The sequence below is a fragment of the Tamandua tetradactyla genome, chromosome 10 (assembly GCF_023851605.1).
Source record: "Tamandua tetradactyla isolate mTamTet1 chromosome 10, mTamTet1.pri, whole genome shotgun sequence".
Classification (NCBI taxonomy): Eukaryota; Metazoa; Chordata; class Mammalia; order Pilosa; family Myrmecophagidae; genus Tamandua; species Tamandua tetradactyla.
In genome coordinates, this window is record NC_135336.1 from 190,632 (window position 1) to 212,802 (window position 22,171).

At 47.9% G+C, this 22,171-nt stretch overlaps 1 protein-coding gene across 1 annotated transcript in view; it reads left to right on the forward strand.

Annotated features, from left to right (window-relative positions):
- The window catches only part of LOC143647771 (phosphatase and actin regulator 3-like), a 49,623-nt gene that overhangs the window by 8,070 nt on the left and 19,382 nt on the right, over positions 1-22,171 (forward strand). Inside the window, exon 5 of the mRNA XM_077117522.1 lies at positions 20,020-20,173. Within this exon, the coding sequence (XP_076973637.1) occupies positions 20,020-20,173 (154 nt within the window). The remainder of the gene's footprint in view (positions 1-20,019; positions 20,174-22,171) is intronic.

Here is a 22,171-nt window from a genome sequence, read left to right on the forward strand (position 1 = left end):
CTAACTTAAATTCTCTTAAATGAGAATTTAATTTCCAGAAATGGTGGAGGTCTTGTAGAGACAGGCTGCTGGGTCTTGTAGAGACAGGCTGCTGCCTCTAGGCTCTGTGTCCTCTGTGGCACGACGGTGACAGCAAGGCTCCCGCATCGGGCTGTCACAGGCTGAATGAGCTCACAGCAGTGGGGGCAGCATTGTGTGGGGCACACAGGCATATGGGAGAAGTGTGATGTCATCTTCTCTAGGAGGCTGTGGTATGCTGTGGGACCACCCTGCCTGGTTGCAATGTTGCTGTAAACGTGTGCATCTCAGCCTTTGTTGGCCAGTGTCCGCGCGTGCCACACACGATGCTGCGATCCGCACACAGGGTGGCTTATGCAGCAGCCGTGTCTATGTGCTCTGCTGGAGGCCAGCGCTTATGCTGTGCCATGTGTGCCCACATGCTCGCTGGGCACCTTCAGGGCATGCAGTCTGTCCTGGCAGAGCAGGGCATTGGGAGCCCTCTCCATCCTTTGGAGGCAGACTTCATAGTGAATGGTTTTAGTGTGATTGCTTCTGTAAGATTTAAGCTTTAAAAGCATCAAGTAAAAGCAGTTCTGTTTATCATCTTTTCTCCTATTCTGGACCCAGGAGAAGTGACCACATCCGTGTCCTAGTGCCTGGCTCTGTGGAGGACACACACTAGGTGTGCAGGAGGCTGGTAAATGAGGGAGGGAGCAAGGAGGGGAAGAGGCGCGACTGCAGGAGAGAGCAGACTTCCCCAATGCTCCATCGGTTCCTGTTGGCCTTGCATCCAGACCACCCCTGGCCCCCGTGTTCATGCCCACAGCCTGCAGCACTGTGCCATCCGAGATCCTAGCCTAGGGGACCTTTGGTGGGCGGACAGGATCCCGACTTCAGGCATTTTGGGGCTTCCTTGGTTGGAGCTGACCATGCATCCATTCGGGGCTCTGTCTCTAGCTCTTTGCATAGTGACCTTCTGGAAGGGTTGCAGTTACCCCACCAGGCTTGACGCAGCCCTTCCCAAGCTCTGTGACCTTGGGCGAGCTCATGAACCTCTCTGTGCCTCAGTTACCCCATCTGAGAATTGGGGTGATACTAGGATGGTTATGAGGAGTAAAGGGGACAGTTTACTTATGTGTGGCCCCAACTCAAGGTCAGTGAGTGTGGAAATTGTTATCGTCATTTTGTGAGGAATGGGTCAATGCAGCAAAGTCAGGAATCTCTTAGTGCCAGTGATAGAAATACAATCCCTCAGGAGCAGAATGAATCTCAGCTCCCGGTTTTGTTGTCACGCCGTGGCTGGTGTGTGCCATATGTGCCTGTGAACAAATAGGGTTGACTCATTGCTTGAGTATGAATGTTGGTGTCCCTGCAGCCCGTGCAGGTCCATCTGCTCACCCCTGGAAGAGCAGTTCCCATGCATTTGCATAACTGAGTGCAGTCTGGCTTGCCCACTTCTCACAGAACAAGGATGGAGGAATTAAACAATCGCTCAGCACCCTGCTCGTCAGGACAAGCTGGCAGAGTCCTTGAGTTGGAGAAAAACCCCAGTGGGCCTGTGGATTGTACCTACCAGGAGCCGCCTCTGCCAGGCTGGGTGGGTGAAGCCTCCAGAGCCCTGGCCTCAGCTGGCAGGGATGGCGCCTGGTCACTCAGCTTCCCAGGCCACTTGGACAGGAGCTGCTCCTCTAGGCTCAGTGTCCTCTGTTGCACGAGGGTGACAGCAAGGCCTCCCGCATTGGGCTGTCACAGGCTGAATGAGGTCATAGCAGTGGGGGCGGCATTGCGTGGGGCACACAGGCATATGGGAGAAGTGTGATAGAGAGGCTTCTCTACCCCCAAACCCACGTCTACCTGGATCTCAGAAGTGACCTGTCTTGGAAAAGGGGCCTTTGTGGGTATAATTAGTTAAGGGTCTTGAGCCAGGATCATACTGGATTAGGGAGGATCTAAGTCCAGTGACTGGCCTGATGACAAGAGAAGGGACATAGGGACACACAGAGGGGATGGTCATGAGAAGACGGAGACAGAGTGTTTAGTTTGTTAGCTGCTGGAATGCAATATACCAGAAACTGAATGAGTTGCTAGTTTACAGTTCTAAGGCCGAGAAAATGTCCCAATTAAAGCAAGTCTATAGAAATGTCCAATCAAAGGCATCCAGGGAAAGATACCTTTGTTCAAGAAGGCCGATGAAGTCCAGGGTTTCTCTCTCAAGTGAGAAGGCACGTAGCGAACGCAGTCAGGGCTTCTCTCTCAGCTGGAAGGGGCTGCTGTCTGCTTCCCCAGAAAGCCCTTACCTGAGCTGGGATCCTGGAGGGATGGGGGGCACCACTGCCCCAGAGCTCTCCCTGCAACTGGGCTCAACACTCGGGCCTTCAAGATCAGTTTCACCTGTAAAATCAAGAGAAGGCCCAGAGGGGAAGTGTCATCGAACACAGTGTCATCTGCTAGCTTTCTCTCCTGGCTTCTGGTTTCGTGAAGCTCCCTGGGAGGCATTTTCCTTCTTCATCTCCAAAGGTTGCTGGCTGGTGGACTCTCTGCTTCGTGGTGCTGCAGCATTCTCTGCTCTCTCCAAATCTCTTTCATTCTCCAAAATGTTTCCTCTTTTATAAGACTCCAGAAACTTATCAAGACCCACCCAAGTGGGTGGAGACATTTCATCACCAAATCCAGTTTAACAACCATTCTTGACTAAATCACTTCTCCAGGGAGATGATCTGATTACAGTTTCAAGCATACAATATTGAATAGGGATTATTCTGCCTTTATGAAATGGGATTTAGATTAAAACATGGCTTTTCTAGGGGGCATACATCCTTTCAAACCAGCACACAGAGATTGAAGGGAGGTGGCAGCTACCTGCCAAAGCCTTGATTTTGAACTTCCAGCCTCCAAGGCTGTGAGAGAATAAATGTCTGTGCTTTAAGGCCTCCAGTGTGAGGCCCTCTGTCCCAGCTGCCCTGGGCAGATGTCCATTGCTGTTGGCATCATCGTCATTACGTGGCCACCCACAGGCAACAACGTCCGGCTCAGCTTCCTGTTGGCTGCGGCCCTGCTGTGGGAGCTGTGTGCGCTGAGACAGAGCGCTGAGCAGTGCGTGTCCAAAGAGCTGGGGCTGTCATGCCCTGGCAGGGCTGGTGTGGCACTGGGGCCGCTCCTGGTGGTGATGGAAGGTCATGGAGAAGCAGAGATGCTTACATTGGCAAAGGGACAGAGTCAGAATTGAACCCTGGTGCCCAGAACCCAAGGCAACTACAAGATTGTGCTCATAGCCCCCAGTGATGGCCTTGATGGGGGAAGCCAGAGCTGCCCCTTGGTGCGGTCCTTCTAAAGCACCCTTGGGCACAGGCTATCAGATGTCCAAGTTCTCACTCCATTTTATAGAAACTGAGCTGGAGGTCAGAGATGATGCATAGGGGGTGCGTTTGCACAAGGACCTGAGACTTCACTCAGAAGTGAAACTTGAAGGTGTAGGTACTGTCAGTTCCAGCACTGTCTCAGGGACTTGAGCCCACTCCCCTAGTACCAGTGCATGGCGGTTTACTTACATCAGGGCTTCTCAGCCTCGACACGAGGGCATCTGTGGCTGGATGTGGTTTTGTATCAAGGGGCCTCTGTCCTGGGTGTGGGGTGCTGGGTGGTGTCCTGGCCACCACTCACCAGATGCCAGGAGCAACTCTGTCTCCAGCTGTGACAACTGAAGATGTCTGCAGACACTGCCACGTGTCCCAGGGAGAAAACAGTCTTTGTTCGAGAAGCACCAATGACATGGTTGTTCCCTGTAGAATAACTCAAGATGGGGGGTTGGAAATGCTCTACGTGGCAGTGAGTGGGTGCCGGTGGTGGAATGAGTGATGGGCAGCCTGCAGTGGGCCTGCACGGCTGTCAGGCAGCACTGGTGAGCTGAGCCGTCTTGGACAGTGAGTGTGTCCATGTGTTCTGTGAGTGAACAAAGAGCCCTTGGGAAATATCTCATTTTGTTACTTCTTAAAAATAAACTCACACGCCTGCACAAGCCCACAAACACACATCCTCCCATTATTCTCTATTATAAGTGAGAAAGGAATATAGGAGAGAGCAGAAATTCCTTTACCTGCTATGATTTGGGCCAATCAGTTATATTTTTGTTAAAATGTCTGGTTAGAGTTTGGAATAGAAAGAAATGATATATACATATTAAACATCTTATTTCAATTTAAACATGAATTTAAAAAAGACAGCAGTGCACCTCCATTTTGCCCTCTGGTCCTGGGGTAGGCCTTGCCCCCGACTGTCTCTCTTTGCCTAAACCTCCCCCTGTGCCTCTTCCATGATTTCTAGGTCAGTTTCTATAAAACAGGACAAAAACTACGAAGTTTGTAAAGCAATGTAAGTGCTCATTCCTGCCAGATCTTTCCCGCTTGAGAAGAAGTTTCTCTTCCTCAACCGTAATTCAGTAGCTGTGCCTTTTAGGGATGAGATTTGGTGATCTCTCCTGCAAGACATTCGATGCTGCTTTTGTAGACTCAACAGAACTATTCCTTTCAGCCCTCATAATTCATCGGTTTGCATGCTTTCATGAATCTGTAAAAGTACGGCAACAAGTTCTGCTGGCTTAGGTGTGGGCAGGAAGAGCTGACCCTGGGTGGACGTACAGGGCAGGCAGGGCAGGGGCACGGCAGGTGGCCGGGGCTGCAGGGCAGCAACTCCATGTGTATAAGGGTCCCCTGTGTGCATGGGCAGGAGGGCGAGAGGGTTTTTTCTGCATGTCTGGATCACATGCACCCAGGTAGATGCACACATACGTCTGCCTCGTCTGTGTTGTGTTATAGGCACTTCAGTGAATGCATCTCTACAATAAAGCCCTAGAAAGGAAGTGGCCAGGTTGAAATGTGTGTGCATTTTTACATATCAATCTGTGATTAGAAATCTGTCCCAATCCCTCCTTCCCCAAGAAGAGCCAAGCAGGACTGCCTCCTTCAGCACTTTTAAATATTCCTTTACTGGAATGGGATGGGGGCAGCTGATGCCTGGGGAAATAAGAAGACCTTTTAAGGATGGAGGGGGTTACAAGCAACTTAGAACATTTTTATTATTTCTATTTGTCTGCACTGTTTGAGTTTTTACAATGGACGTGTCTTTCTTCCATAATTCAAAAATCAATGAGGATAAGTGTTTTTCAAAAAGCCACCACTCCTGCTTTGGGGGAGCTCTGCATCTCACACACACCTAGGCAGGGGAGAACAAGGCAATTTATCAAAGGCCACAGCAGAGTAGCTGCCTGGGGTGGGAGCAGGACGAGCAGAGGCTGAATGTTGGGTGGGAGGACAATGGAGCCTGGAGGGGGCTTTCAGAGAATAAGTAAGAGCTTTTCAGGTGAGTAAAGTTCCAGAGACATGGCAGAGCTGGTCACATCTTGGGATAGGAACTGTCATGGAGCATTGGGGTACCATGTAATGCAGGAGGTGGCCAAGATGTGGACAGAGGCCGATGCCAAGGAACTTTGTGGACAAGGGTCCAACAGGAGATTCTGCCTCTCTGTTATGTCCCCCAGTTCCCTGAAAGGCATAAGCATGTTTCCAGGCAGGTGCTATTGGGAAGAATGACCCCTGTTTGACCAACCACATCTGTCTGGGAAAGCCTGTAATAAATACTAAATACTTAGATCCCCAGCACAGGGATTCTTGAAGGGCCCCTGGCAGCTCTGTCTAAGGACCATTGCAGGAGACAATTGTCACCTGCCTGGTCCTTTCAACTGAGCTGTGTCACCTTGCAGAGTCTGCCCTAGGGGTAGCTGGCATTCTCCATGGGGGACACCGGGGCCTTCTCTGCATGTGGCTGGGCAGCCTCCAGCCTGGGTCTGCTGAACCCCTGAGCGACTTCTGGTCCACGATGATCTTGTGAGTCCCAACACTTACTTGAGCCAGAAAGAAACCCCCATTGGTGTGTCCCATGACCAGGCTTTATCTGAGGAGGGGGGATCTATCAAAGGATTCTCAGCAGATCATGACCAGATCAGCAAATTGGGAGTAACAACCTAAAGAGGGGTCCACAAAGCCTTCTCATGGTACATCCGATATTTGTATGTCATTTATTTATAAACTATGTTATAGTCACATTGCATACATTAAAAAATATATGCACAACGGAGATTATTCAGCCATCAAAAGGAAGGGTGTTCTGGTACATGTTACAGCATGGATGAGCCTGGAGGATATCATGCTGAGTGAAATGAGCCAGACACAGAAGGCAAATATTGTATGGTTTTGCTTTGATGAAATACCTAGAACAAAGCACATTTCACAGATGGTGTGTTGTGGGGGTTTGGGGTTGACAGTGGGAAGGAAGAGAGACTAATTGCTTAACAGATGCAGAGTTGCTGTTGAGAAGATGAAAAAGTTGGCGATGGATGTTAGTGATGGGAGTGCAGTCTTGTGGATGTAAGCCCTATCACTGAACAAGCACACAAAGTGGTTACAATGGGAAATTGTCAATTGTATGTATGTTATGACAATAAAACGTTAAAAATACACTCAAAAAACACAAATGAAAAAAGAACAAGAAATAGCAAGTGTATATATAAATAAAACTGTTACCATTTTCTACCCCAGCCTGGCTGCTCAATCTCTGAAAGGAGGCCCAGGAATCGGCATTTCAGCCAGTGCACGCAGTGCTGGGATCTGAGTCAGTGGTCTATAAAAGCTAGATGGAAATGAGTTGAATAGAGGAGGGATTTCCATGCTCTGTAGATTTCTTTTAAAGCTTTTTTAAAAAAAACACTATCTTTGCGGGCAGGCCACGGTGGCTCAGCAGGCAGAATTCTTGCCTACCATGCCGGAGACCTGAGTTCGATTCCCGGTGCCTGCCCTTGCAAAACAAAAAACAAAACTATCTTTTGCTATTGAATTAACAATGACTGTATATTCCCTCTGTAGACTCCAAGAATTCTATGGAAAAACCAGACCTGCTCTCCTCCCTTGAAGCTAACATTAAAAGCTTAATTTCACCATAAGGGCTACAAGGCAAAAATCAGGCTGTGCCTGGATATGACATCCTAAGACAACCATAGGTCTGGCCAATATGGTGACTCAGGCTTTGCTAACATCACACAATTTTAATGTGGAAAGAAGCAAAGCCTGGGCAGGTCCTGGTGCTGCCTGCATTTAAAGAGAAGGTAAACTGTTTTAGCAGGTGTTAGGATTCTTTCCCAGGTGGATGTAATTGTGAAAAGTGAAGGGTAAAATATATTCTATTTGAATCCTGTTTTAAGTGCGGCAGAGAGTGTATTGAAAGGCACTTGCAGGGAATCCTCCTGTAATGTGAAGGCTCTTCAAGGGAGTGAGGACTCAGCGGGAGTCATCCTTGTGGTGAATTCCCAAAACAGGATGCAGTTACCAAAACAGAAAGTTGAAGCTCAGGAGTTACGTCTGGAAACCTGGCCATTCTTGCCATGGACACTAGGTGGCATTGTGGATGTTCTCTGGGATGCAGGATGCTCAGAACCTGTCTGGTCTCTAAGCGGTCTGGGTGGGTGCTGGTGGAGGGGTGTCAGGGTGGGTGGTTCTTGTGAGCATGCTGAGTTGTTGGAGTGCCGACTCGGCTGGCTGGGTGATAGCCACAGCCACCTGGGGCTTTTTTTTTTTAACTGTGACTTAGTGCTTGCTAAGCACATCTCCTGATGAAGCAGACTCTGTTGTCCTTTTTTTCACAGTTGAGGAAACCAGGCAAAGGACAAGGGAAGGAACTTGCCTGTTTTACACCCCGATATACCTCTAGCTCGAGTGCACGGGCTAGCTCTAGCTCTGCAGTGCATCTGTGAGCTGCTTGACATCCAGTGTGCTCTTTAGAGCACCTTCTAGGTGCCAGGCCCTGCTAGGTGCTGGGCAGTCAGTGGCACAAGCCAGGACCCCAGCCTTCAGGCAGCTACAGCAGGAGGGGGGTTTGGTTTGTCCAAAGAGGTAAGTTCAATTTTCAGAGACAAGTCCCAGGATGACACAAAGAATACTCTGCAATTTCTACATCTTACAACAGAAGCTCTCAGCCTGGGCTGCACACCTTTTAACAGCACCCATACAGGGCCCACCTCAAGGAATTGTGTTGTTATTCCTGGCTTGGGGCGGGGGCATCAGTTACTTTACAACCTCCCCAGGGATCCTAAATCATAGCTAGGATGGACAATCTAAGTCTCAAAAGAAGGAGTCATGATTACTGAAGTGAAAGAGATGGTGCTTTCTGAGGGTGCCCAGCTTAAGAACGTGTAGATGAGGTGTATGTGTCACAAAAAGTGGCATAGTCTCTTTGAATCCAACGTAGTGTGAGAGAAGCTCAGAGACTTTATATGTGATTTGAAGAGAGGTGGACCTGAGCAAGAAGCCTCCAAGTGGCGTCCCAAATCCCCCACGTTGGCTGTGTGACTTTGGACGAGTGATTAACCTCTCTCTGCCTTGACATCTGCATCTGCAGAATAGGAATGATAATCCCTAGCACTTATCTAACTGGAGAGTTGGATGTGAAGGGGGGAAATGCACACAAAGGGCTGAGCCCTGTGCCTTGCTTAGAGGAGGTACATGCTACTAGTTGACCGTTACTGCTGTTTGGTGTGGGGGGCAGTGGGGGCCCCTGCAGCTGAAGGGTTCCTTCCAGAGATTCTTCCATCATGATTCAGGCTTCCAGAGCGGTTTGTGGGGAGGGGGCTTCAGAAGGGAGGCAAGAGGGACTGCCGAGGGTCCTTGGTCCAGTGAGAGAGGGGACCTGGGCCTGCAAAGGAGGAGTGATGGGGGTGTGGGGAAACAGAGGCAAGGGAGAGAAATGAGGATGTGTAGCTGGTAGGAGCTGGGGAAGGGAGTGCTGGTTGAGAGAGAGAATATGGAGAGGAAGAAGGGAGGCTTGTGCTGCATGGGTGGCTCACTGGGAAGGTTAGGGTCAACCAGGGGCCATTCAGTCATTCAGGTTCCCTTGAATGAGCACCTACTGTATGCATGGCGAGCAAAGCCAAGTCCCATCCATGGAGAGAGGCAGACATCAGGGGGTGACATGAGTGTACTTGGTATGTCATTCTAGCTGAATGCCTGGGTGTGATCCTCAAAGCCACTTTATTGGGTTGTCCCAAGGTCTCTGTACCCCTTGTTTCTGGTGACATGCTGGTGGCACCCGACTTTTCTGTGCACCCACAGGCAGCAGAAGGTCACACAATCTCTAAGTCATAACCACTGCTGGCATTCAGAAAGAGAATCAAAACTTCTCCATCAGTGCAGCATTTCACTGTCTGTGGACTGAGGCCCCCAGTGGGGAACCAGGAAGGGTGGGCTCCTCTGCCTTGTTCTGCTCACCCCCCCACCCCTGCTCCAGCAGGCCCCGTCTCCTATGCCCTGGAGAGCAGCCGGCATGGGGGGGACCAGTACGTGGGGCCTGGGGGCTGTCCCTTCTTCGGAGGCCTCAGGTTCCCACTTGGAAAGTATAAGGCAGTCCTCTTCCCTCTGAAGTTACCTGAGGACTGAGCTCTGTGCAGGGGCTTGGGGCCCCTCTAGGCAGGCAGCATATGCTCTACCTGCTGCACATGCAATGGGCTGAGCTTTCCAGGGCATGATAGAGCATGGTGAGGATCAGAGGGGCTGAGGCTAGCAGGTCTGTGCAGGTGGCAGGTACCTACTGAGTGTTCAGTGTGCAAGAGACAGGTACTTACTGAGGTCTCTATGCAGTTAACCGGCATCTACTGAAGTCAGTGCAGGTAACAGAAATTAAGGTTTCTCTATACACGTAACAGGCATGTGCTGAAGTCTCTGTGCAGTTGAAATACTTACTGAAGTTTCTCTGTGCAGTTGACAGGTACTTTTAAGGTCTCTGTGCAGGTAACAGGTACTGACCAAGTTATCTTTCTGTGCAGGTAACAGGTAATGACCAAAGTCCTTTTCCATGCAGGTGACAGTTGTTTATTGAGATCTCTCTTTGTGCAGGTGAACAGGTGTTTGTTGAGGTTTCTCTGGGCAGGTAACAAGCACTTACTGTGTTTTCTCTGTGCAGGTAGCAGGTATTTGTTGAGGTCTCTCTGAGAGTTGTACATGAACGAATTTTGCTGTGATTGCCCTCTGTTTTTATCCTAAATCTAGTGTGGAGTATGCCCTGCTCTTATCATCAACCCCTTATGTTTTATTTCTTAGAGTTTGCAAGCCCATCCTGCTCTGACCCTGCCTTCTGTGTGGTGTCCCTTCTGAGGGGTGGAAGAGCAGAGCTGCACGTCTGGGCAGGCAGAGGCTCCTGGGTTCACCCCTAATGACAACCCCTCCATGGCACTGTGCCAGTACATTTCTTCCCAAGATGGTGTGTGAGGTAGGCGTGGCTCTCACCTTTCCAGAAGCTCTTATGCTGCCATGCTTTGCCTCAAGGGTGTGGCCACCTCCTTCATGTGGCCCCTGGGAGGGAACTTGGAGGACCCTCCCATGTCATGGTTTGAATCGACCCCAGACTGGTGCCCCGAAGTGGGTCCCTGCTTGCTCTGCTCACAGCCCATCACGAGCTCCTCCCATCACCTCACAGACACTGGCTGCCCTCCTGGTTTGAGTCTAGCCTGCCTCTTGCTCAGTGTCCCCTCCTCCCTGCTAGGACCCCTGGTTCCAACCTTGGGGGGTGGGCACACACCCTGTCCTGTGCCCACCCACACCTTCTGTCCTCCAGGCTGTCACCATCCTCTCCTTCCACCCCCAGGTCATGAAATGGTCCAGGGTTGGTGCTTAGAAACTGTCCCTTCATTCAGTCATTCACTTCCACACAGCAGGGGTATAGCCCGGGCCCCCTTCCTGACTCTCCCATTTAGGAGCAGGGCAGCCTTGGGAAAGTTGCCCCCTCTCTAGGCCTTGGTTCTCATCTGGAAAGGCAATGCTAGTTGGGTCTACACCACAGAAGTTGTATCAGTTACTTTTGCTACAATGATGCTGCATAACAAAGCAAGCTGATACCAGCTGCCTTAGAAAGCCCACCACTTCTCACTCCTTGTGGGTGTATAGGCTAGCTGTTGCGTCTGCTGCTCTCTGCTGGGATTGCGATGCAGCCGCACTCCTGCAGTCAGCTGATTGGGCTTCTGTGTCTCTCACATCCCTGCAGCAGGCAGCTCGGGGCCCATTCCTGTGGTTTGGTGGCAAAGGTGCAGAGCTGTGTGAGAGGGAAAACAGGCAGAAACCATTGGGCCTCTCCCACCTCCACACCCTGACTTGCACCTGTCTTGTCAGCTGAACCAATTCTCAAGGCCAGTCCAGATTCAGGAGATGGGGAGGCCGGATAGAGTTGGGTGTGTGGCCCCTTTTGCAATTGCTCTACCTTTGGATGGTGTGGGGAAAGTTCCAGAGTACTTCTGGCTATTGTAGGTAATTTCAAAATGTTAGCTGTTATTATTATTATTACAGTTCTCTACCCAGCATTTATCTAATTCTGTCTTCATTTGTTCAGTCCACACACATCTATCATGCCAGGCCCAGAGGATGTGGGGAGAGATGAGTCCAAAATCCATAATTCCCAGAGACTGGGTGAGGGTGGGATGTTTATAAATTCAACAGACATTTGCTGAGCCCCTACTAAGTGCCAGGAATAGTTTTTGGTGCTGGGATCCACCAGTGAAGAAAACAGAGCCCCCCATCCTCAGCGACAATGACCCAGTCACCCAGGAGAGTAGCTAGGGGGTTGAGGGTTGACCAGTGTCAGCAGATAAAGGCCTTATAGGACGTGTGAGCACGGTGGGCCCGCCTGGAGTGTCAGCACAGTCTCCTCTGCCATATAAGGCCGTGTGCCCATCAGGACCAGGAAAGGCCACCCTCGGGAGCCGTCACCCTCCTGGCCATAGTGGGTCATCTGGGTGGCGTCCTGGGAGGTGCTGGGGAGTGGAGCAGAGCCCACCACCCAGGGCTCAGCCTTGGCCCTCGGGCTGGCATCAGCTTAGAAACAGGGTCCCAGAGCTTCCTGGCCTGGAAGATGAGGGCAGCCTGAACTCGGATGCCACCGATGCTACTGGCTTGGAGACTCCCCTTCCTTGAGAATGGGGGCCTTGGACTGCTGGGCTTCAGGAACGGGCTCTCTTTGTCCCCACCACGGGTCCTTGATTGAGTTACCTGGTACCATTTATTGAAGAGTATTCTTTTCCAATTGAGTGATATTTACTGATTTCCCTTGTGATTTCTTCTTTGACCCACTGATTGTTCAAGAGTGTGATATTTGAAATTCATATTGTGGATTTTCCAGTTCTCTGCCTGTTATTTATTTCCAGTTTCATGCAATTGTGGTCAGAGAAGATACTTTGTATAATTTCAGTCTTTTAATATTTTTTGAGACCTGTTTTTGACCAAACATATAGTCTATCTTAGACTGTTAGTATTTGCTTTATATATTTTGGGGATCTGGAATTAGGTGCATATATATTTATAATTGTTACATCTTCTTGTTGAACTGACACCTTTGTCAGCATATGATGACCATCTTTGTTCCTCATAACACTTTTTTTAACTTAAAGTCTATTTTATCTGATACATACTACTTGCATGGTATATTACTTCCATCCTTTCACTTTCAGCCAACTTACATCTTTGATTTTAAGGTGAGTCTTTTATAAACAACATATAGTTGGTTTGTGATTTTTTATCCCTCTGCTTGTCTCTGCTTTTTCAGTGGGAGTTTAATCTGTTTACATTTAAAGTAACTACTGATAATGCAGGACTTTATTCCACTATTTTGTAAGGCTTTGTAAGTCTCAAACCTTTTTTTGTCCCTCAATTTCTTTTGCTAATGCCTACTTCCATAATCATTATAATTATTTTTTGTATTGTGCCATATTGAGTCCCTTCTTATTTCTTTCTGGACATATTTTTCATAAATTTTCCTTGTGGTCACCATGAAGTTTAAACTTAACATCCTAAATATATGACAATCACATGTGATTTTGTACCAACTTGACTTCAATAGCATACTCATACATTGTTTCTCTACCCCTCTCTCTCTCCACCTTTTTTTTTCTTGGTACAAATTATATCTTCATACATTGTATGTCCTAAACCATAGTTTTTTTCATTACTTTTTATGCATTTGTAGGAAGAAATCAGTGGAGTTACATACCAAAAATTACAATACAATAGTACTGGCATTTTAAATTACCCATATGGCTACTTTACTGGAAGTCTTTATTTCCTTGTGTTACTGATCCATTCTCTACTGTCCTTTCCTTTCAGTCTGAAGAGCTCCCTTAGCATTGCTTGCAGTGCATATCTTGGTGGCAATGAATTCCTTCAGCTTTTGTTTATCTGTGAATCTTAACCTCTCCCTCTGTTTTGAAAGAAAGTCTCACTGGATATAAAATTATTGTTTGTTGACTGTTTTCTCACACTACTTTAAGTATTTCAACCCACTCACTTCTTACCTCCATGGTTTTTGATGAGAAATTGGCATTCAGTCACATTTGGACTGCCTTGTACATCAGCTGTTGTTTGTGTTCTCTCTTGCAGCTTTCCTTGTCCTTGGTGTTAAAGAGTTGATCAGTATGTGAGGGGGTGTGTTTCTCTTTAAGTTTATCTTGTTTGGTATTCTCTGGGCTTTTTGGATGTGCATATTCACATCTTTTTCTATGGTTGGAAAGTTTTCTGTAGTTATTTCTTTGGCTATTCCTCCTGCTCTTTTCTTCTCCTCCTGGGACTCCCACAGTGCATGTATTGGTATACTTGAATGGTGTCCCAGGAGGTTTTAGACTATTTTTATAATTATTTTTTCTTTCTGTCCCTCATTTTGACTCATTTTTATTGCCTTGTTTCTGAGTTCACTGATTCTTTTGCTAGCTCCAATCTGCCAACCCTCGTGGGAATTTTTCATTTCAGTTATTGTGGTCTTCTACTCCAGTAGTTCTGTTTGGTTCCTTTTTAAAATTTCTACCTCTTTATTGATATTCTCATATTCTTCATTAATTATTTTACTGATATATTTTAGTTCTTTTCTGTATTTACTGTCATTCCTTTGAGCATATTGAAGATCATTTTGTCCCCAGTCTGGGCTTCTTTGTTGATGTTTTCTGGATATTTTATCTTCTTTCTTTGGATGGGCCATCATTTCCTTTTTACTTGTTTCTCTCGTAATCTTTTGCTGCACACTGTACATTTTACTGTTTTAAAATGTTAACTCTGATATTTATTCCCTGATGTGTCTTTCCTTGGGTTTATATCCAGCTGGTAGTATGACAGAGATTTTCTTATGTTTTAGGAGCTAACTAAAGCAAGCAAACTTAAACAAAAAACACCTTTCACCGTCTTTGCAAATTGCTTTTGCATTGGATGGTGACCCCCCCCTCAGTGTTTAAACCTCTTATCAGGCAGGTCAGCCCAAGGTGTATGCAAAGTACAGGGTCCTCCCTGCCTTTTCTGGGCTCATGTCTTGTCCTGGCCTTTTGCTTGCTAGTGGACTTAGGAGTTCCCCTGTTTATCAGAGTTTGCATGTTCCCCTCTACCCCCCTGGAAACAGAACTTCTCCCTCTCCCAGATGTTCACAGCAGGACTTAAAGCAGCAAGCTTTTGCCCAAGGCTACCTGACCCAATTTGACTGTTAATCTGCTTATCTCAAGCTGCTTTTGATTGGAGGGCAAATTCTGAGAGAAGGAAATGCCAGAGAGGAGTCTCCCAAGTCAGTCTTTCCCAGCCAGAACAAAGCCAGGGTAGCACAAAGTGAGTGCTGGTTAGAAACTGCCCTGGTGATGGAAACAGGGGACCAGAAACCACAACAAGAGCTTCTTCCATGGCTCCTGAAAGCTGCACTTTCTTGGCTGGGCACCTGCCCAGCCCTTCAGCTGCCCTTCAGTTATCCTCTGTACTATCTTTAAGTCTCCTCTTCTGCCTTTGTCTGGAGTGTGTTGGAACAGTGGCCGCCCTCAGAACCAGGCCCCCAGTGACCCAAAGTAGTGATCATTGATTGGACAGCACTCCACACCCACCCACCCCTTCCCACTCTTGGGGAACTAGATTTTTTTGTCCCTCTCTTGCACCAGCAAGCTCTGCCAGGGGCTGCACCCCTGTTGCCTTTTGTTAGCATGGGGGATGGGTGGCCGTAACCTCCACAGAGAGAGCAGTTTACCAGCCTCTTCCTCCTGCTTTGCCTTGCTTGCTTCAGTGTGCTCCCAGGCCCCAGAGTTTCCAGGTAGTTGATTCAGACAGTTGCTGTCTGTTGAGTGGTTGTTTTGATGGAGGTACTGATTCCTGTACCTTTCCATTTCTGCTCTCCTCCCCAAATTCCTCCTCAGTACAGTCACTGTTAATCTGGGAGTTAAGGCAGATTTTCACTGCAGAGTCCTCCTGTGGAGTGAAATTGGGTTCTGCCTATTGGGCTCCCTATGCGAAATCCCACTTACTTTCTGGGCTCCAGCTCAGACTTCCTCCCAAGGGCCCTCCCCGATCTTCACACTCCTGTCCTCGTGTGCCTTGCTCCATATGACCGAGCAGACATCTCCTGACTTTGCATGTGATAGAAATGAGCACAGAGATATCATCGTGGATGAGCTCACTAGATTTGTTTATTTCCATTGGGTGAAAATGTTTCATGCTCCTATAATAGCTGTTTTTAGGGAAGAAGCGCCACAAACAAGTGATTAGGATTTGTTGTGAGGGTGCACACATGAGAACAATGCCCCATCTGCCAGATGATTGTAGTCGCCCAACTCTGAGCTCAGCTGGTGCATGCACTGCCTCTTCTCCTCTCTGCTGAACACGTGGGAGGGTCTTCTAGGTGGACGCCTTAGACAACAGAGAAAAAATTAAGGGCTAAGAGGATGGAGCCTGCAGGCAGGCCCAGGGGTAGATACTGGTCCTGTCACTTAATCTTTCACTTCAGTGGAAAAGCTGGAGCTCAGCTTTCCATGTGCTGAGTTTGAGTTGCCTGAGAGAGAGCCAAGTGGAGATGTCAGGAAGAAAGCTGAAAGCCTGGGTTGAAGGGAGAGGCTGTGTCATCTTCAGCCAGCTCTTAATGTTGTAGGACAGGAGGTCAGGTTGGGGCATAGGTAGGCAGAGGGAGAAGAGGTTGGAGGAGACAGGAGACAACACTGGATGGGGGCAGTCAGATTGGAAGGCGAGAGAAGACAGCCCTCTAAAAGATGGCATGATGGACCACATCAGAGGCCTCCATGGGCTCAAGTAAGATGGGCCAGAGTTCTCCATGTGCCTCCTTTGCTGCATGGGATACAAGGGGAGCTGGCTGCCAGCCCAGGCTGGGATTGTCCTGAGTTGCAGGGTCTCCGGGTCAGATGTGCAGGGCGTGGGGGGCTGCCCCCGCAGGGACTGTGGGAGCCCTGTCCCTGCCCCTCAGCAACTGTTGAGGTCCCTCTGGTGTCAGGGCCCATCCCATCTCCTAATTGCTACCTGTCTGCTGTGCCTGGGAAATGCCCTTGTGTTTGCTGGAGTTGGGCTGGACCTGGCAGCCTTGGGTTTTCCATTAATTGAATTTATTTTCTAGAGCCTATGCATTGACTCTTATTTGCTTGTGCCAATAAACAACCCCAGAGTGTATTGAGCGGGGCTGGAAGTCTTGCACTTGGAAAGACAATATTCTTTTTCGACAAATGCCTAGGGATAAGGCTTTTCACATGGGCGGCCATGCAAGGGGGCTCTTCCCAGGAGCCGTTGGATGGGTCAAGGGCCTTCGAAAGAGCTCTGGCCCTGTTGTGTTGTTGCCAGGGGCTTCCAGGCAGGTCAAGGTTACAGCAGAGGGGCGAGAGCAGGGGATGCAGCTTGCAAGAAAAAATATTCTTACCAAGATCCTGCTGCTCTCCCTGAATTCACCCTCCCTGGACTGCTGTGAGCCTTTGGTTAATTTCCAGATTTTGGAAAAATCTGACAGTTTTTGCCACTTTTCTCATTGCTTTTATGGAACAGAGAATTTCCAGACACCTTACTATGCCATTTTTGTTAACACCCCTCACCAATATTTAAGAAGTCATTTTTATACAAGGAATCTATATTTGTGATAAATATATATAATACTAAAAACAATATGAATAAGAAAATGATCAATTTCTGACTTTGCTGATTTATAATAAGAATATATATATTTACAAAGTTGGACATGCATATATTTCTATGTATAATATGCATACTTTTCTATAGTGACTTTCCTTAGCAATATACCACGAGTGTATTTTTGTCAATCCATAATTTACACACCACATTTTTATAGGTACATGATATTCAGGGCAGCTGCACTGTGATTTGTTTAATAAGCCCCTCTTGTTGGACATTGAATTGTGTTTAATGTCATATTTTCATAAATAATGCTGGCATGCACATCTTTTTTACATTTATTCTTGCTTTATATGCTCACCCTGCAAGTTTTGGCAGGCATACTTCTAGAAGGAGCACTGCTGGGTGAAAGGATAGAAAGAGAAAACAATTCTCACTTTAAACTACTTTATTTTCTGGAAATTCCATGTCTAACTTGTAAGGAAAGATGCCTGCTACAACCACCTGATGGGGGAAAGGCAGTCACTCCATACATTTTCGCTGTTGTCCTTCCGAATGTCACACTTAAAGAGCCAGGTGTGACAAGCATGTGAGAATTACTTGTTGCTGGCACTTAGAGCTCACATGGAGTGAATTCTCCTTTCCATTGAGGAATATCTAATGACAGGGTCTTTTTCCTCATTCAAGAGCAAATATGATTAAAGTTTGTAATGACATGCCTGAGACATTTGCAGTAGACTTAAGGATGTTCTTTATCAAAAGCTAAAACTGATTAAACCACATTCAATGCAGCTTTATGGTGAAGCACATTCTAATTCTCTGAAAATGGCAGTCCCTCTTTGCCATGTATTAGACCCTTGACATTCAAAAAGGATTTGTCCTGAGACCTTTGAGACTCCCCAAATTCATGAATTGCCACTCTAGCTTTCAATTTCCCCCATAAAATGCAGCAAAGACCAACTAAAAAATGTATGTGGCTCCTCCAGATCCTTTATAGTTCTATAAATTTATAAAGCTATTAAAACAAATTTGGCTGGGGTCCTTGCTGAAATGGATTCAGAGTTATGTTGCTTATTCTCTATAAAGCACAAGGCAAGCAAGTTCACATTAGAGATGCAAGGCTCAGCTATATGCTACTATATCCCTAGCACACTGTTAAACTTGGGTTCTTGCTTTGTGTTTCCATCACCCACTGCTGGAGCTGACCCTCTTTGGGAGCCCATTTTTCTTAAAGTTTGTCTCCATCTATGGAAGTGACTATGTAAGGTGATGGTTTGAGCCCACAGAATGTAAATCCATGCCCTAGTAGAACAGCAAATGACTATGCTATATTATACTTTATACTTGCAAACAGCCAGTATCTGCAGTTGCCAGGGGTAGCTGGGGACTCAGCTATTCAGAAAGCTCATTAGACAACCCCCACACCCCCCCTTTTCCTAGCACAGGTGAAGGCACTTCCAAGCTGGAAACACAGTGGTTCTTCTCCTCTTACATTTCAACATCTCAACATTCTCCTCATGCATTTGTTTCCTAGGGCTGCTGAAGCTGGGTGACTTAAAACACTAGAAATGTTCTCTCTCCCAGTCCAGGAGACTGGAAATCTGAAGTGAAAGTGTTGGCAGGGTAGCTCCTTCTGGAGCCTATGGGGGAGAATCTCCTGTGCCTTGCTCCTAGCTTCTGGGAATTGCTGGCATCCTTGGTGTTTCCTGCTTGTAGATATATTGCTCCATCTCTGCCTCCAGTGGCATATAGCCTTCTTCCCTGGGTGTGTGTCTCAGGAGTTCCCTCCTCTTCCTAAAGGCCCACCCTAAGCCTGCATGACCTCATCTTAACTAGTTATATTTACAAGAAGCTTGTTGGCTAATAGGGCTGCATCCTGAGGTTCTGAGTAGATATGAACTCAGGGGACACTCTTCAATTTGGGATACCACCCTAGGATCATATTTGTGCCGGATTTCACCCACTGCAGGTGTGTTTGACTCGGCCCCACACTGTCCAAAGTAGATGGATATCTTTTCAAGATTTTGAGTTTGTCTTGAAAAACTTAGTTTTGGCAACCCTGGATCCACGTTCTTTTGTGAAAGTGACCAGGCAGAGGTGTCAGGGTTGAACAGTGACTGCCTCCCTCTTTTCTGCTCCCCATCCTAGGCAAGCCGTGCCCTCCTTGGTCTGCCACAGTCCTCACCACTCCCAAGTGCACCCTTCGCTTCTTCCCGTGCCTCACCTGGCTCCAACACACCCTTGGTTCTCGTCCTGGGAACATCTGGCATATGTGGGGTCATTTTGATTGTTGCAGGACATGAAAAGCAAGCCTCCGCCCAGTGGGCCCCAGACCAGCCTACCGTTGGCCCAGGTGGCAACACTCATTGATAACCTACCACGTCACACTCTTCAGGAGGAAGGGACACGATGTGACCAGGCTCTTGTTGAGCCAGTCTAGTGGGGGAGGCGGATGATAAACTAACACAGAAGAAACACGTCCAATGGGTCAGGATTGAAAGAGGGTGGTGGGTGGTGTCCTGAGGCTCCTTGGTGCTTCTTTGAGCAGATGCCATTCTAGCTGGGCTGTGTGGTTCGGGTGATCCCAAGACCTGGGGTGGTCTGGGCAGAAAGAGACCCTGAGGGGGGGGTTCTAGGGACTGGCTGGAGAGCCGTGTGGTCAGAGTGCAGCAGCAGTGCGGAGGGGCATGTACTAGATGGGGAAGGAGTGGGGAGGGGCCACCATGGGTAAAGGGACTGTATGATTTATGGTCCAAATGGGCACTTTCAAAAGTGCAGGAGAGCCCATGGGTAGCCACCCCAGGACAGGTGCCACCAGGAGGTCCCCAGCAGCCAAGGAACACATGGCACAGGGCTGGGGGCCTCTGTGAGCAGAGATGGGGCTTTGCTCCTCCCTACATTGCACCACTCCACCTGGAGGGCACCGCAGGTGACAGGTGAGCGTCCAGGTGTGCAGACACTTGGGTCCAGCTCCCATCCCTCCCATCCAGATTGCTTTCCCTGACAGGTGGGTTAGATTTGCGAATCTGTGCCATGTGTTTTCTCCCTTTTCTCCTCTTCTGCTCGATGGCTCTCTTAGGAACACTGCTGAGAAAGTGCAAGAAGGAGCTCCTGGCAGTGAAGCTGTGGAACTGGCTGAACAAGCAGGAATTGGAGGACGGGAATATTTTCCCCAGGAGGACTGAGGAGGAGAGACAGGAAATCCGGCAGCAGATTGAACTGAAACTCTCCAAGTAAGTGGCTGTGGGCCTGTGCAAGGCTGGACTGGGTTGCTCCTCCCCGTGGTGTTATCCCAGGGCACGCCCACTCAGCGGGTGCATTGGGGTTTCTTGAGTGTGGCACCACTGATGCTTGGGCTGAGTGGTTCTCTGTTGTGGAGCTGTCCTGTCTGTGGCAGGGTGGTGACTGGTGTCCCTGAACTCTGCATGTTACCCACTACCCCATGACAGTCAAAGTGTCCTGGATGTCCCCTGAGTGAGAATCACTAGCGTGACAGCCAGGCAAGGTATGTGAAGAAGTGAAGAGGCAGTAGGGAGTGATGGGGACTGCAGCAGACTGGGGAGGTCATGCCTTGCCTGGGATAGGGAGCAGGAAAGAGGGGGGCAGTCCCTGTTCACCCTGACACCTCCGCCTGGTCACTTTCACAAAAGAGCATGAATCCAGGGATGCTGAAGCATCCAAGTTTTCTCAAGAAAAACTCAAAATCTAAAAAAACATCCATGTACTTTGGGCAATGGGTTTGGCTGTGACCCTGAGCTGCCAGTGAGTGGCTGCTGTGTGCACCCCAGGGGTTCCCTTGGACCGCTGGTTGGGTGCCTGGGCCAGAGGCCAGCTCTATCCAGGTCAGGGCAGAATAGACCTGCCATGTCTTGGTAACTGGGCCCTGCTGGGACCCAGTCATCCTGCCTGGAGGCTGATGATGGATAGGGGGTGAAGGTGTGAACGGGGAGTGCTCTGCAGTGGACAGGGCAGCTCTTGAACCCCTGGAGGAATTACGGGGTGCAGTAGGGAGAATGCTGACCCATGGGCCAGGGCAGAGAATGGGATGAGGAAGTCTCAGCTTGGTGCTGCCAGGCCTTTAAGAGGAGAAGGCCCTAGAACCTTCAACAGACGGTTCTCCAGTTAGAACATCGTGACATTCTCTTGAACGTATTGTATTTAACAATCTTTAGAAAGAGATATTTTTAGGCATAGCAAGTAATTAACAAACACCCATGTATTCATAACCCAATCTAAGAAATAACATTTAACAAATAAAATGCAAGTACCCCTTGTGGCTCCAGGCCCCTGCACCTCCCCAGAGGTAACCACCAGCCTGAGTTGGGAGTTTTCTCACTTCCCATGCATGCTTTTAAACTTTTATATCCCTAACACTATGTAAATTCATTTCAGATGTGTATGAACCTTAAAGAAGTGTGACATCTGTTCTCTTTCACTTTCCTTTCATCCTTCAGACCCCCTCTTTTTTTTGAGACTTACCTATGTTGATACTTTTTTTTCCTGATTAGCTCTTTTTCACTGACATGTAATGTTCCATTCTCTATGCATTCATCAGTTCCTGGACGTTCAGTTTTTTTTTCCCCCCGCCACTTTTTGGCCTTGACACCAACACTAAAATGAATGGTCTCATGCCTTTGTCCTTAAGTGAAAGCTTCTCCAGGGTCGGTACCAAAAGGGGAACTGAGCACAGAGCATGCCTTTGTCACATTAGCAGCTGTTGCCAGATTTCTCTGCAAAATTGGGGGCCTGTTGACGTGTCTCCCCACCATCATAAAACCCCTGTGACTTGGCCTCAATGCGAATGCATCAGGCTTTCATTGTCACGAGATTTGGTTTTCGCTTTTCTCTTATTTCTGGTGGTTGGCACTTATCTTTTTTTTTTTTTCCAGTGCCTAAATGCTGTTTTGGTTTCTTCTATTCTTGTGCTTTCCTGAAATTTTATTTATCTTGATGATTTTTAGGAATTCACCTTTAAGATTGTGACTCTTAATCCTTTGTAGGTTTAATGAGTTATAGAGTTCATTTCTCTGGTGGTTGCCGACCTCTTCATTTTGCTAATGATTTCTTTTGATGTGCAGAAATTTTAATTTTAAAGGTCATCAGATTGCCTAGCATATACTTCAGGGGTTGGCAAACTTTTTGTGTGAAGGAACAAATAGTAAATTTTTTTTCTTTTTTTGATTTTTTTTATTAATTGATGGAAAAATAGAAATTAACCCAACATTTAGAAA